Genomic DNA, 16,431 nt, shown 5'->3' on the forward strand with positions numbered 1-16,431 from the left:
ATTCACTATGACAAAAGAATTGACCTATACGAAAGAACAATTTCCAGGAAAAAGTGACATTTAAATGTTAATCTTTATTTGTTGTTTTCTACCATATATGTCTAAATTTTTCAAATTTGTATTTTTATACCTGAAATTTATTATTTACAACTTAACAATAAACCTCCAAAGTTGGCCAAAACACCATTTTTCCGTAAAAGCGTTGATTTTGGCATGAATTTTGGCCTAGAAGTCCTTCAGGGCAGGCCTGCCCCTAAATTAAATTGTGATAATTTGATAGGTTAGAATGTCAGGTATAATTTAAGATATGATTTTTTAGGGGCACCCCTGCCCGAGGGTCGAAATTCACAAAAAAAAACTACAAAAAATAAGGAAACCTGATTTTCATAATCTGCTTCAAATTTATAGCTTTTATTCTTACAGTCAGACTAGCTCAGTTTATATATGTGGTCATTTTTAACACCGTGGAAACTTTCTTCTTTCAAGTCGGGGGATCAAATCCACCTGGTACCACAATTTCAAAGTTTTAAATTTCACCTTTTCAAAGACTATTTCAATTTTTTTACATAGACTTGTGTATATTCCTTCACTTATCTATGATTTATGCCTATTCTTGAAATTAGAAGCAATAGAGAGATATCAAATCGTAGCAATCCAATGTACAGTTGTCAGTCAGGTGGAACAAACCTAAAAGCACACTTTCTCCGAGGACAAGAATAACTCACTATGTGTTACTTGATACAGGTATTCTTGGCAGCATTGAGCTGCCAAGAATTTTAATTGTATATATTCCTTAGAACTTAATCACATTAATTTTGGCTACATATATCAGTAACTGTACTCCCTTGGATTTCACTTAGACCAATTTAATTTGCACACATTAATGACATGTTTTATTATATCATCGAATAAATAGCCTAGACATAAGGACGCAGCACTGTTAAAATGCCTACTAAGAGAAATCAACAGAAAATAGACGTGCAAAAACGGGGATTTTTTCAAAACTGAATACCCGTGGGGATCTGGGTTAGAATAGGTCCGCAGTATCTCCTTGCTTGTCGTAAAAGGCGACTAAATGGGGCGGTCTTTCGGATGAGACCGTATAAATAGAGGCCCCGTGTCACAGCAGGTGTGGCACGATAAAGATCCCTCCCTGCTCAAAGGCCGTAAGTGCCGAGCATAGGCTTAAATTTGCAGCCCTTCACCGGCAATGGTGACGTCTCCATATCAGTGAAATATTCTGGAGAGGGACGTTAAACAGTATGCAATCAATCAATCAATCAAAACTGAATTTATTTTAATAAAGCTGTTTATTATCACATAACTACTTATGGAAATAGCATAATATAACTCACTCTATACTGTATGAAGTTTGGTCCCATCGATGGACAGTCACGTGATGAATGCTTAGTTCGTGTACTGAATGTAGGTATGAACAAATTTCAATATCGCAAGGGCATACCCTAGTTGAAATTAAAAATTCAAGCTATTAATTGTTTCTGCATACTTTGTAGTTATTGAAAAGTGCTGCAACTTTGAATAGAATTCACGTTTTAATAGTTATTTCATTAGGTACATGTAAATAAGAAAATGTCGAAATATATTTGACTTTTACCAAATATTTTATGTATTTATGAAATCACAACCTCGATTTAAAGAAAGCAGCAGCACTTTTCAAGTTAAGAAATATATCCTTTATCTGTATGCAAAAATGGTTAAGATCTATAAAGGATATACCCTTGCGAAAGAACAATTTTATGAGGCATCTCATTGGAAAATGTACATAACCTGTACATAAAAACACGACATAATTAATAAAATACATTCTCTTGATAGTTATAAATAATCACACTAAAGAAAGGATATACATTGGTATTAATCGACCGTTTAAAACATGTAAATGATATTCCGTTCAATAATAAACCGCATTTTTCATTGTTTAAAAATCCCTCAATCTGCCTCTCAGAGCACATGAAATACGTCATTTCAACCAAAATGACGTCATGTTTACAAGTTCATCGCGATCAGTGCTACATGGGATTTAACTAGCAATTGTTTTTAATGCATTGATAAGTTTTATTGATGTTTATAATGGTAATGCAGTAAAAAGTTGCAAATCATTTCATTTTCAGGTATTATGAGAAATACATAAAAGTCATATTTTTATCTGACGTCACAGTAAACTTTTCCCGTATAAATTAGGCCCCGTCCCCTTTTTCGAGCCTTAACAATGCTGCGGAGTAAAATTTCAGAGACAGTAGTCATTTCATTATGCACAATGAAAAGTAAAGACAAATATCACTTATTACATTTGGAGGTTAAAAAAAAAAGATCAGAAAATCAATGACAGGGTTCCTCCTATTTCTTCTCACTGAAATAAAGATTTAGGAAAAACAATTTGTTATATGGATTCAGCCTAATTTCATTAATCGGAACGAAAATGGACAAGCTTTTTGTAAAGAAAAAGCCCGGTTGTATAGGTCAGTTCCCTATTTATGATGAAGTGATCCTTTATTTGAAAATGCTATACCTTCTTATTGGTACATGTATATGACAATAATGAAATATTCTGCAAACTAAATTTTAAACAGACTATACATTTAATAGTGCATAATACTTTGTAAAATTGAAGGTCAGGAGTTTAAAACAGATAAAATGACATAACTTAATGAAAGTTAAAAATAGTTAAAAAGCATTCTATAGCGAATTCTTTAGTTATCAAAATTTAAATCTTAGAATATTGAAGTGCCAATGTAAAGAAAAAGCCCGGTTGTATAGGTCAGATCCCTATTTATGATGAAGTGATCCTTTATTTGAAAATGCTATACCATTTCTTGATAACTCTTCTTATTGGTACATGTGTAAGACAATAATGAAATATTCTGCAAACTAAATTTTAAACAGACTGTACATTTAATAGCGCATAATACTTTGTAAAATTGAAGGTCAGGAGATTAAAACAGATAAAAAGACATAACTTAGTGAAAGTTAAAAATAGTTAAAAAAAACATTCTATAGCGAATTCTTTAGTTATCAAAATTTAAATCTTAGAATATTGAAATGCTTCAGTATTTATATTCGAAATTCAGTTCATCTGAAAATGTTCGTTCTCCCGAATTAGTCTTATATTCCTATGAACACATTCAGCTGTCATACTTTAAGGGAAAAAATTAGTATTGCAATGAGATTTCTTTTACCCGTATGGAGACGCCCAATTTAAATTTGAACGAATTTCGAATTTTTTACATGGATATATCAAATTATTGGATAAACAAAGTAAATTCACGGGTTCTTTGACATTCGCTAATAACTTTTATTGTGCTGTATAAGCAATTATACTCCTTCTCGATCGGCATTTGTTGCTTCTCTTACATTTTTACTTCTAAGTCCAAAACTCATCATTCCAAAAAACTTTACTTTCAGATTAACAGACACTCCAGCAGATATACGGATGGATAGAAAGACATACTACAATGTCCTGAGTCTTATAAAAATTATTTAGCCAAAAATTTCATAAACTTGAAAATCTACTATAATCATGCTCTGATATACTTCAGACGCATCAAGAGCGGGAAGAAACTCTTTACAAACTCAACAATTGAATTCCACTAGTATTGAAGATCTTTTGGAACATGTGAAGAAAATGCAAGAGGATAATGTTATATAGAAGACTGTTATCACACGTTCCATTGTGTAAGGCTAAACCTATCGATTCTAGCTTGAGTCTTTGATATTTCATAGTAAGAAAGAAAATAATGTAGATTTGTTTTTTAATTAAATGGAAAAAAATGAAGCAAGCTAAACATAGTGTACACGGAATCATGGCATATGTATACGGTACATGCATAAATAATGATCACCTTATTCGTGACCTCATGCCTTTTGATCGAATATTTGCCAAGTGAAAATAAAACAAGTCGAGAATATTTAAAAAGTTTAAAAGAACATACTGTGAAATATCATATGTGATGTATATAGAGAATAATACATATCTTTTTCCAGATCACATCCTGTATCAGCCCGAGACACCAATATTAGCCAGAGGGCCAAAGTCCCTTTGGCTGATATAGGTGTCTCGGGCTGATACACGATTTGATGTGGAAAAGGATATGTTTTATTATGTTTAGAACATGCTTAGTAATAAAATCGAAACACATTAAGTTAATTAGAGGAAAATGAATAAATAATCATACGTCTTACATGTACACGATTTATTGTCTCATACGGTTTTTTTTCCTACGTCTATTAGCTTAAGGTTGGCAAGGGTTTATTTGAAAGTTTGGGATAATTATTCTTATATGACAGACGGGTGAAATTCTAGCATTACTTGCATTCCGAATTTCATGAAATACAAATAGAAATTATCGCCAGTGAAGTCTTGAACTTTTCACTTTTATTAACACATCTTTCTCCCTTCATAGTCGTCATGTAATTATGTCATTTTGAATTAATACTTAACGCCTACGATTTATCGCGACTTCCATATTTCAGATGATAATAATATATGACTTTTCTGGTATATCAATGTAAAATTGTGCTTTTGAAAATGTTCATTTCCTAAATAATGATCCCAATGCTGTCTAAACTTACATGCTTTAAAGAGATAAATTTGACATTTTGTTAAATTCCGACAGCATACCATTTGAGAAATCGAAACAATTTTTTTATATCATATATTCATGGTATTAATACCCAGGATTAATTCTAGTTTAATTTTTTTAATATAAAATCTAGTTTCCTGTAACCGTATGTTTAAGTACATAATACCAAAGGCATATTGCATTTAAATATATTGTTTTAGTTTAGTGTCTGTAGAATAAGAAAGTCGGATTTTATCTTTTTCAGTTTTTGCTAAATAAAAATGTCAAGCAATTGAAGCTGCTGAATTTACAAAAAACAGTTGGATCCCTTATTAAACGCTTTTAAGTTTAATGATGAGAAAATATGTATTTATATATTTGATATATTACATGGATGGTCATGAGCTCCTGGGTCAGATTATATAAATATATATTATATATACATAATATAGTTCTTATCAAAATTATATGAACAGTACAATAAGACAACCTTAATTTTCATATCGCTCAAACCGTGACACTTCATTTTTGACAACGTTAGACATACACTATCGAACGTTTAAGTCGTTCAACCTCCAATCGTCCGGTCTTTCTGTCCTCAGCTGATCATTCAATGACCCATGATTCACCAAAAATCGCTGAAACCATCAATAAACAAGTCTCTTTTTTACATTCTTTCCTCTGTGAGTCTGAGTAATCATCGTAACTGTCTCTACAGGGGATATCCCGATTTCAAGGAAAAATGCATTGCAGCTCGTTTCGGCGTTTTATTCCTTTTTGACATTTCCTTTGTTCAATACATCAGATATATAAAACGATGTTTACGATCAAAAAAGCAATGACGTCATCTTATTCTTAAATAAAGACTAGAAAATGTCGCAAATTTTTTAAGATGCTTTTTAAATGTGTCCGTTCTTTTTCATTCTAACAATATACACTTTAAAACGTGACGTTTAGTTGTGACGCGAAGACAACCCTTATGTTTATTATAAACGTCTAAAAAATAAATTCAATTAAACATTATCAAATAAAAATTTTAATTTCAATTATATTTATTTTTATGCATCTTTTGGTGCATTATACCGTATAAGCAGAATTTTTAGCGAGGATTTAAATTTGGCATTGTAAGCGAGCGTGTTGAGATCGCTAAAATTGAATATCGCTTAAAATTAATTGTGTTGTATTTGTAATGTATTCTCTTTTGAATATCGCCAAAAATACATCCCGCTATAAATAAATTACCCATTAGATGTATGGACACAGTGATATTACTTTTGGATCAACCCTCGTAATTTCAAACTTTTTATTTTTTTATTGCGCTGGGATTATCGAATTTAAAAAAAATAATTCTTGGCAATTTTCTCATTATATTAGTAGCTTTGACTTTTAGATAAATGTGCAGTTTTGCAATGTTTTTGCCAACGATATTATTTTGATTCATGATGACATTTGGAGTTCAAGATTTCAAGGCGAAGAGGTGTAATAGTGTAGCAAATGTATCGCATAATTTGCACAATTTTAAATCATTACATACTAATGCATCTCTTTACATTGGGTACCTACTTTCACCAGTAAATGGAAACATTTCTAAATCAATTCTTGTGAAATCAATTTTAAAACCCTAATTCTGTATCACTATCGATGTTTATTAAGTATATCTACCGTCAGCAGATTTCACATTACGAGGGCTGTAAAAAAAATGTCCTGAGCTCTATTACACACAATATAGAAATCATATGACATTAAGCTTGACTTTCTCTCGTGAATAAATCCTTAGTTAATTGATTACTGTTTATCTGACCACTTTTCATCACATAGCTTTATTGCGAGAAACTGGAAAATATGAATTGTTTGAGACAATGCATTAAAAATGAATGGTAAGGTATCAGTAAACAAGAGCGAAATTTAACGCTTCATGAAAGCTGCTGTAAAACTCGCAAAGAATACCAAAGAAATATTCTCTGAAATATGTGAAATTTACAGCAACTGATGTCTGTTTTATAGATACATAAGCAGATAGATTTCAATAAACAAAAATGATAAAATGGACATCAATAATGGGTACCATCCATGGCGACAAATACTTACAACAACCAATGTAATGTTTGCAAAAATTCATCAAATAATTATTGATGATGTTTGATTGAATTTAAAACACATAGCAAAATTGATAGGCATTATTTTAAGGGTAGTTTACAATGTTTTAAAGAAACATATGACAGTAAAAAAGCTTTGTACTCACTGGTCACATTATTTTTTGAAAAACGAGTGATAATAATAGCGTGTAAGAATATCTTAACAATTATTTTTAAAAAACCAAAAATTGAAGTCATCCACGTTTGTCTGAACTTCAAACAGATAGTGAAACTCAATTTCATTGCTTTAAACCATCAAAACAAAAATTAATTTACAATCAGATGCACTTGACAAAAACAGCCAAAGTCTGAAAAAGGCAACGAATTTCAAAAGCACAAAAATATTTTTATATGTCATTTTCTTAAATAACAGTGGTCCTCTTGTTCAAATTCTTATTTGGGAAGTCAGTTCAATATCTGGAGAAGTCTACAAAGAAACCTTTTGCAGAAATAATCAAAGGGTTTATGAGAGGATGGAAACAGAATCAGGAATCCACTAATTTAAATTTCGTCATGACAGCGAGTTCTAACCTACAGGCCATGAAGAGAAAATTAGTTTTGTGTCCAAACCCACAGGCCATGAAGAGAAAATTAGTTTTGGGGATAAATATAAAGTTAATGTTTTGTCAAACCAACAATATTTGCCAGATTCTTCAACTGGCATCGGAGTTTCATAAATATTATGAATTCCGTTGAAAATTACTCCAGACGATAGGCCAGATATGAAAAAGAAGACGTTGACACCTTGTCAGAATGGATTAAATGTATCAGATCCATATTAAAGTCGCGTATTAAAATATTGAGGGGCAATATGAAAACCATCTATCCTTCTGTGTTCAATAACTTAGAAGTGAAAAAGGAATTAGATAGATTTCATGATCAGTACGTTCTGGTCCCTGCCGTTAAAGCACGTAACAACATTGTCTTCGTTTGTAAGGACCGTTATATAAACTGTAGTTTAGAGGAACTTGATTCTACAAGTGGTAATCCTACTTATACTCATACTTCCCTTTCTAAGGAAGAAATTCTTCAAAATTATATGTCAGTTTCAAATATTTTTAATATTCTACAGAGCCAAAATGAATTTGAACTACCCTAAATATATTTGATTCCGAAACTTCATTAAGATTTTTACAAACAAAGATACATTGCAGGTTCCAGTAAATTTTCAACCAAGTCTCTTTCGTTACTCCTCACTAAGATATTGACAGTAGTGAAGGAAAAACTTCAAGAGTACTGTGCAACAATATATTCAATAAGCGGTTTGAATCAGATGTGAATGCTGAAAAATTCCAAAGAACTTTTGGACAATTTGAAATCACAACATTTAACGAAAATCAACATCTTAAAAACTTACGACTTTTAAACTTTATACGTAACCTTTCCCACGGTAAGTTATAGTCCAAGCCTTTTTATATCATTGACAGCTGCTTTTTTGATAAAAATGGAACTCGTTAATTTACTGGTCATTGGTCATGTGTCAGCAAATACAATTTTATTATTGAGTCAAATGCTGACTCACGTTTTTCATACTAATTGTTAGTCCATTATTTATACACTAAATTAACGAGGGATTTTTCCATTATTTCCTGATCATGACAAGGAACACACGGCGGGTGTGACCGGTCAGCAGGGTTTGCTCACTCCCCCATGGCACCTGATCCCACTTTTGGTGATTCGGAGGTCCGTGTTTGCTCTGCTCTTATTTTGTATTGTTTTATGGACTTTGGGATTGAATACTGTTTGTTATCTCCATATCTATCTTTCATTCCTTTACTTTTTCATTTAAAAAAACGCCATTCGGAAAGAAGAAACAAGTCAAAGATATCATAGGATTTGCCATATTCCAGTATACGGAGGGCAATACTCAAAAATACGTTTGAAAAACAATCAGAAACTTGACTTAATTTTTATTTAACTTTGATTTAACTTTGATTTAACTTTTCTATCGTCAGCTTCCCTTACTTATGAATATACTATCATCACCCGCATACTGAGTTAATATATATCTCAGTCGATTCGGTACGGAGAAGCAAATTGTAAACTCTGAAATATTCTTTTGAATACAATAAACATTATACATACTCTTTTGAGTGTATCAGATCTTGTACTGTAAATGTACTTTTTCCACCGTGTCATTATTTTGTAAAGTCCCAAAGTTTACTTAAAAATATTTTGTACGAATAACGATTTCGTCCATACACATAGGTATGCTGGGACAAATTTCACCGGAAAAGGTGATGGTTCGTTTATTTGTTGTTTAACCTCCCCTCGAGAACGTTTCACCCATTTTGACACGCCGCCACTTGTTGATTTAAGGCTGCATTTTAATAAGTACACTCGGCACTCAAAGCCATTGAGCAATGGGTATTTTATTCGCGCCAGCACGTAAGGATCAGCTCACTACTCAGCGACATTAAAGCAGACGCTCTAAGGACTACACCATGCGGGCCATCGAAAAAATTTTAACCGAGTACCTGGCGTGCTCAATATACGGAAAACAGTTCCATAGTATATGTATTTATATTGCTCATCCCCCATAACCCTACCTTATAAAATACCTCCCTACACACACACACCATACACACACACACACACACACACACACACACCCTCACACACACACACACTCACACACACACACACACACACACTCATCCTTAAACACGAACACACACATGTACAAACGCCCACAGATAGTATGTCGGAAATCAGTAAAAAGTCACATATACTTGCATCAAATATATTTTTTACCTTCATGTGAACATGTCATAGATATCGTTTAATACGACAAGATTAGAGCTTCCTCTTCAAATTGTTTAAAATGACTTTTAAATTGATAATTTAAAAGTGTATGTTTATAATTTCTTTGGTAATTGATGCATCTTTTTATTTACAAAAGTTGCAATGACAGCTAATGCAAGTTCAGAGTATGGGGACTTATGGAAAGCAGCCAATGCAGTAGATGGAAAAACAGAATGTGGAACAACGGATGTTGCTATAACCAATTTTCAGATAAATCCCTGGCTGAAAGTCAATCTATACAACACTAGCACTGTGGATAGAGTTTTGATTTACAATAGGCAAGACTGCTGTGGTAAGAATTATTTAAAAACTTGAGATACCAATATTTTTTAAGACCATTACATGTCAATGAAATGCAGATTTTCCCATAAAGATAATTCCATGGAAAATTTACGTGTTGCCCATGCCCATTTCACTGACTTAAACTAATAAATGGAATGTCATCTTTTTTATGAAAGATTCAAAATTTAGCTAGTTCCGAATAAAATTCCGTTTTGCCGATTTGACAGTGCTATAAATATACACGGGCGTTCTTTTAAATCTAACTTGTTTGTCACAATAGTCAATATACAGATATACCTCTTAATTTAAATGTAGATGTAACATATTTAATTCTTCCTAATTTATCTTAACAAATAAACTTGAATAGTTGACCATTTGGGAATAGACCGACGGTTTCCATAAAAATTGATTCTACAGAGGAAAATAATTGCCCAATACATCATATAATCGACCTTCCTGAATATTGTTAAAAATAAATATTTCATTTCTAATTATTTTCTCTGTTGTAACTCTTTGGAAGACAGTTATATTGATTTCTTGATCATTCTACCGGAATGTAAAATCGCCAAGTGAAATCCTGGGAGTTAATGCCTAAGTCACATTTCAGGGTCGATGGCCGTAGACCGGTGGTTATCGCTTATAATAAATCCGTGGTGTGAGCGATTCCCCAACATCAGTCCAAATCGGCCTAGTAGTCCTTTTAATATCAGTCACATTATCAAGCGATGGGGTAAATGTTGGACAACCAATGCGTTTTTATTTTATAAAAAATTGCGTGGTTGCCGGCCGGACTTACAAAGGCCCAGCGATGCATTGCTAATCATAAAACAATGTTACAGGGTAATCTGCCGATGTATATTACATCGCTCATACATAGGTGAATATCGTTCGTATGTCTGTCGACTATGGGCCATAGTTTGGTCAACCATCTGTTGCCATCAACCTTGAGAGATGTGTTTATTATCGGTAGCCGATAAGGAGCGATGTTGGGCATCGGTGGATTCATCGCTAATTTTTAACTACAACTGATTTTCTACTGATGACCTCTCACCGATTCGCCAAATGGCCTCAGTCACCCTAAGATTACTACAAGTGTCCGGCCGGAAACCACGCAATTTTATCAAAAACGCATCGGTTTCTCATAGTATACACCATTGCTGGATAAAGTGACTAATACTTGAGAGGAAAACTGTTTATAAATGATCCCTGCCAAGAAAAGGAAAATAACAGCGTACGTGAAAACTATGCTTTTTGAATAAATCACCCAAGAACTCATATTTAAAATATGATTTTATATGTAAAAAAAGGGTTATCTTTAATGGTGTATACTTTTCAGATGGATACTATAACTTAGAAGAAAAAAAGAATTAAATTATTACAATCAATCTGGCCGATTGAAATTGGGGAGGGGGGGGACCAAAAAATATCGATGTTATGAGCCACATGAAATCTGAAAATGCTTAATTGCCATGGAAAGACGTCGGTAAATTACTAAACATTGAAATATCATATCATTATGTAGAACTTTGACAAAGAAAAAAAATTAACAATATTTCTATCAGATAGATGCCCTATTTTCTTAGAAATACCTTAGAGAAAACATGCAGAAAATATAGCAACGGTCTATTTAAAAAGGATGTTTTTAACAGAAGATTTGATAAACTTGCTTGATAAATGACAAAACGTAGGAAACTTTTTATAGCCGAAAAACAAAATTAATAAAAAAAATGTAGAATAAAAGAAAAGGTGTCATTTTATTATGATAAAGAGAAGCAAATGCTCCAAGCATGTACATGTTTTATTAGTTTTCGTGTTTTTAGAGAGAACCATTAGAACATGTTCATATATCCAAAGTAAGGACTAACAATGCTACTTTTTATGTTCGAATTGCGCCAAGTAAAGTTGATTTCCTGCAAGTCAGAAATTTCGGTGACTAGGGCATTTTTCCTGTGTCTGACAACGCAGTTGCATATAAGCTTAGAGAAATAAATAAGATCTTGAAGAAAATAAGGTGAACTGAACTTTTCCATCTGTCATATTAGATAGATCAAAGACATTGTGAAATCTTTTAATTCTCAAAACACATGAAAACAATCAAAGGAAGATTGCACAATGTCAAAAATGCCATGGGAAATAATATGCGTCAGAGCCATAATTTGGGCCATTCCTGAAGATGAGTATGCTGAGGTTTTCTGTGCATGGATACAAAGACATAATACATGTGTAAAGGGTAACAGGGAATTGAATCGGAAAAGGATTGAATCTATTCAGAATATGTATTATGTGCTTTTTTCATATTTGCAGATGACATGTTGCATTATTTATTGAACGACCCTCGTAATGCTAAGGAAATCAAAGATAGTAAGAAACGTGGGAGAATTTACATATATGCATAACAGCTTCGCCAACTATCGTAGATCCCTGGAATACTCTACTAACTAGACAGTTATTCCTCAAATATCCAGATGTAAGCCTTATTTCCCAATACATTTATAGAATTAGAAAAAAAAACACATTCAAGAATAGGGTAAAGAAAAAATTTGAAGAATTATTAAACATGATTATTTTCTCAATTCAAACATATTTATAGAACATATTGCATCATTTAACGTTAAAAATCATATTTGAAATGTATCAAAAAAACAAATAACATAAAATACTGCAATTGAAAAAAATGCTCTGCATCAGTATTTCTTGTTTTAAATCATATTTTGAAATTAATTACAACAATAAAATGTTATAATATTGAATAAACTATTCTTTGCATCGTTGAATGTTGTTTTTTTTAAATACATGTAGGTGATATAAAGAAAGAGGCAAATCGCATGAAAAATACTGCAAGGAATGAAACTGTTGATACTGTTTCTTGGTATTTGAAACTGTAAAATGAGTTCTTAAAAAATTTATACATGTACTTTAACATATCATTATAATGCACTAATATACATGTAAATAAATGGGGAAAAAGTCTTCAAAACAGATTTGTCTGGAATGGAATTAAATAAAATATTAATTTAAGGAAAATATTTTTGGGGCACGGCCATGCAGACATTTAATTTGGGGCAGTTTCAACTACAAAAAATTCCTTTACAAGCAAAAAAAAAAAGCATTATGCAACTGGTAATGTTTTTAAGAGGGCACAAGCCTATCGTAGTGGATTTTTCTACAGTATTCTATGTGTTGGTAAAATACTTGGAGGATCCCTCCCCCGTATTAACATACGGTATTTTTTATTTTACATTCATAGATACAATTGAAATATTACATTACTTCTTCCTTATCGGGATCGTTCAAATGAATATTTCACGGAACAGAGGATATAAACCCACAACATAGAAAGGATAATAAATGTCATCAAAATATAATCAAAAGTTTAATTTCTATAGATTATGTCATGTGCAATGAATTTTGAAAGGGAGGGTTCCTAACAATTTTAAAAGGAGCCAATAGACAAAAATACTAATATTTAAAAACACAGCAGAAACCATTTGTATTAGGTAATAACTTTTAAATTTTCATTTATAAATTCTTTAGCTTAATTCTTCAATATAATTTTCTTGGACAAAATATTATTGTCTATTGATTGAAGAGACATTAGTTCATTGTATCCTTATCCTATAATATATTGAAAACTTTCGATTGGTGGTATGAAACATGACTCTTGACTTTCTTTATTGTTCAGATGAAGACTCCAATTCCCCTACGTGACCCCCCTCCAGTGCGTTTTCGCCGGATATCTTGTTTTGTCAATTAAATTTAATAGAGATTTAAAGAATTTGTTTTAAGACAACTGGAAAATCACATATCTGATGTTTTAACAAGTTTTAAACGCTATTGATTTAGTTTATTTGTATCATCCGTATATTTTTTTCTTATAATTTAAGTAAATATTCTTAATTATGATTTATTTTGTAACATTAAAAAGAAAAATGCTACAAATTAAGATTTTGTTGTTTTTAAACTGGCATACTACAAAACCTGACCTGATCCTTTTTTTTGCCTCTAATTTGGCTTCAAACCATTTTTGGTTACAAAAGTTGGCCTGGTCTCAAATTTTGCCTTTGAAAAAAATGGCTTTAATTTTGGTCTTAACCAAAAATATTTAGATATCAGTTATAAAATAGGTATAATATACAATCATGTATCTATCACATATCTAATCCAAAAAAATACAGGCATACATGCAACAGAAATACAAAACTATACAGTGCAGTGTGTGAATGGTGATGATCCATCAATAAAAAGTGGGACTTTGTTTAAATTATCAATGACATTTGATATTAATATCATAATTAATATTATACCGAATGTTAATAATTTGAAAAATACAAACTAAGGCCAAAGAATTAAAACAGGCAAAATTTGATGTCAGTCCAGCTTTAAATGCCATAATGAGTACGCAATTTTCTCTATCCAAATGCAATGTGATAATTAAAAGAAGAAGGTACAGTTTCAATACAAAGAAAGCCCGATATTTTTCTAAAATATGAAAGTGATATAAGAAATCAAAACTCATTCTTTCTGATAATAGGAATTCCGTGCAATACGTAAATACAAATTATTTTTCTCTTATGACCTCCTTAATGCTGATTGTGACGTCATTACTTGTACATTTTCCCGTATTTTCTTAAAAAGTTTCAGAGGACATCAATTTTCAGTGGAATTTTCTTACATAAAGAAAGAAAACATACTCTGCCACCGTCACCCAAAAAGATTTTGAGATATTTGATTTTTCATAGCAGTTTACATAGTATATCCAAAAATTAAAGTGGGCGACGGTGACAGACACTATTTTCTAAAGAAAAATTGTTATTATGGACAGAATAATGTACACGTGTATATGGATAATAAAAACTTCAGTTAGGCACCCTAGGGCATGGACTTTGTCAACTAATTTTTCTAAAATAAGGTAAGAAACTTAATGATAGAACTCCATTAAGATATAAAGCCCATACTAAATTAATAATATTCATATGTCCCTACTTCTCTTTAATTTATTCTCCTAACTTACTTGATAGTCAAAGCATGCCCCGAGTGCGATCAAATTTCAAGTCAGGGCAGGCTTCTGACGCAAAAGTTAATATCACAGGGATCTCAACAACTCGTTTTAAGTCGATATTTTTGTAAATTCTATTGTCGTTTTAAAGATCTCATTAGCAAATATAACCTATGATTGGGTCGTATTTTGGCTGATTAGTTTCATAATTTTAATTGTTAGGCTTTTGATTTTATTATAAATTTAACTACGGAATACTCTGTCTACCTGATAAAAACACAGGGTTCATGCTGGATGTGCACGGTCAACAGAGAATGCTTTCTCCTTCTAGGCATCCGATTTCTAAAGGTCCGTGTCTTATGTCCTTAGCTCCATATATATGTATTGTTAATATATGTTTTTCAAATCAATCACTGTTCGTCATCTTTTTTAATCACTTATATTTTTCATAAAAAAAGAAACAGTTTGTAAAACAAAAATCAGATTATGAAAAGAGAAGTAAGCAAAAGAAGCTTTATAACAGCTAGTATAACGCTTAAATTCTGGCTTCAAACTGTTTTATGTAGATTGAATCAAATTGATGCAGATGATGTACATGTATTAGTTATTTCAAACGTAATGCTCAAAGTAGTTATTCTTGCCAAATGGTACGAGGTTGCCAAGGGATCACCTTAATATCTCTATAAACCAACATTACATATAATGAAATTAATAAAAAAAAAAAACATCCGCATGACCTTTTATTTAACATTTTATGCATCACCCTTTATAATTATGTTTTGACCAATAAATTGTGATTATTTATATAGGAGGACGATTACATGATGTAAGCGTAAGTGTCATTGACAATGGACGTAACGTTTCGTGTGGTTTCTACCCCGGGCCAGCAGCCAGTGAAAACCGTATCCTGTTTCTGTGTGAGAAGGAGACCAACGGGAATGGAGTTACCATTTCTATTTTATCAAGAAATGGACAAAATGATTCTCTTAGTGTTTGCAAGGTTGAGATATATGGTTAATCTTCAGAAAAAATGAATTCAATAATTCAGAAAGGAGAAAATATGTTTCTTGACGAGTTTTATATAAACAACACCTGTATGATGCATTGGTTTACATTTGCTATTTAAGCGTAATTCAAAATGAGTCACTAGCTATTATGCATGTATATAGGTTCAGCGATTTTAAATATCATTGTAAAGGCCATAAATCTTTTTAACAAAGCAATTCAAGAAAGAGGGATATATGCTCATATAAATAATACTTACGTCGAATGTCACTTCTGTAGCAAAAATGAGTTAACAGATAATGATTGATAATTTATATTATGCTGTCGTTGTTGATAAATACTGCTATCTTATGGTATCAGAGTTTTTATGTACTTTTTCATATTTTTTAGTTTATGCTGACAAATTCTAATTAATAAATTATTTTCTTTGTTTGTTTGTTCTTTTTTGTTCCATCTTTTTTTCTACCAATTCTATCTAAGAAGGATATAGAGATAACGAACAGTATTCAATCTCAACGTCCATTAAAAAATATACAAAATAAGAGCAGAGCAAACACGGACCTCCGAAACAACAGAGGTGGGATCAGGTGCCATGGAGGAGTGAGCATCCCCTGCCGACCGGACACAC

At 31.9% G+C, this 16,431-nt stretch overlaps 1 protein-coding gene across 1 annotated transcript; it reads left to right on the forward strand.

Annotated features, from left to right (window-relative positions):
* The first annotated feature begins 9,476 nt into the window (after positions 1–9,476).
* LOC134251867 (fucolectin-4-like) lies at positions 9,477–15,835 on the forward strand. The gene is made up of 2 exons (XM_062734610.1): positions 9,477–9,812; positions 15,608–15,835. The coding sequence occupies exons 1-2, from the start codon at positions 9,623–9,625 to the stop codon at positions 15,814–15,816; spliced, it is 399 nt and encodes a 132-aa protein (XP_062590594.1). The 5' UTR covers positions 9,477–9,622; the 3' UTR covers positions 15,817–15,835.
* Positions 15,836–16,431: the final 596 nt, after the last annotated feature.

Source organism: Saccostrea cucullata, unplaced genomic scaffold (assembly GCF_032062105.1).
Source record: "Saccostrea cucullata isolate Sc308-1 unplaced genomic scaffold, CSIRO_AGI_Scuc_v1 ctg1768, whole genome shotgun sequence".
Taxonomy (NCBI): Eukaryota; Metazoa; Mollusca; class Bivalvia; order Ostreida; family Ostreidae; genus Saccostrea; species Saccostrea cuccullata.

Coding starts and splice junctions, on each gene's coding strand:
- LOC134251867 (XM_062734610.1), top strand. CDS start 9,623: ATGACAGCTAATGCAAGTTCAGAGTATGGGGACTTATGGAAAGCAGCC. Junction 9,813..15,607: donor CAATAGGCAAGACTGCTGTG/GTAAGAATTATT, acceptor TTATTTATATAG/GAGGACGATTACATGATGTA.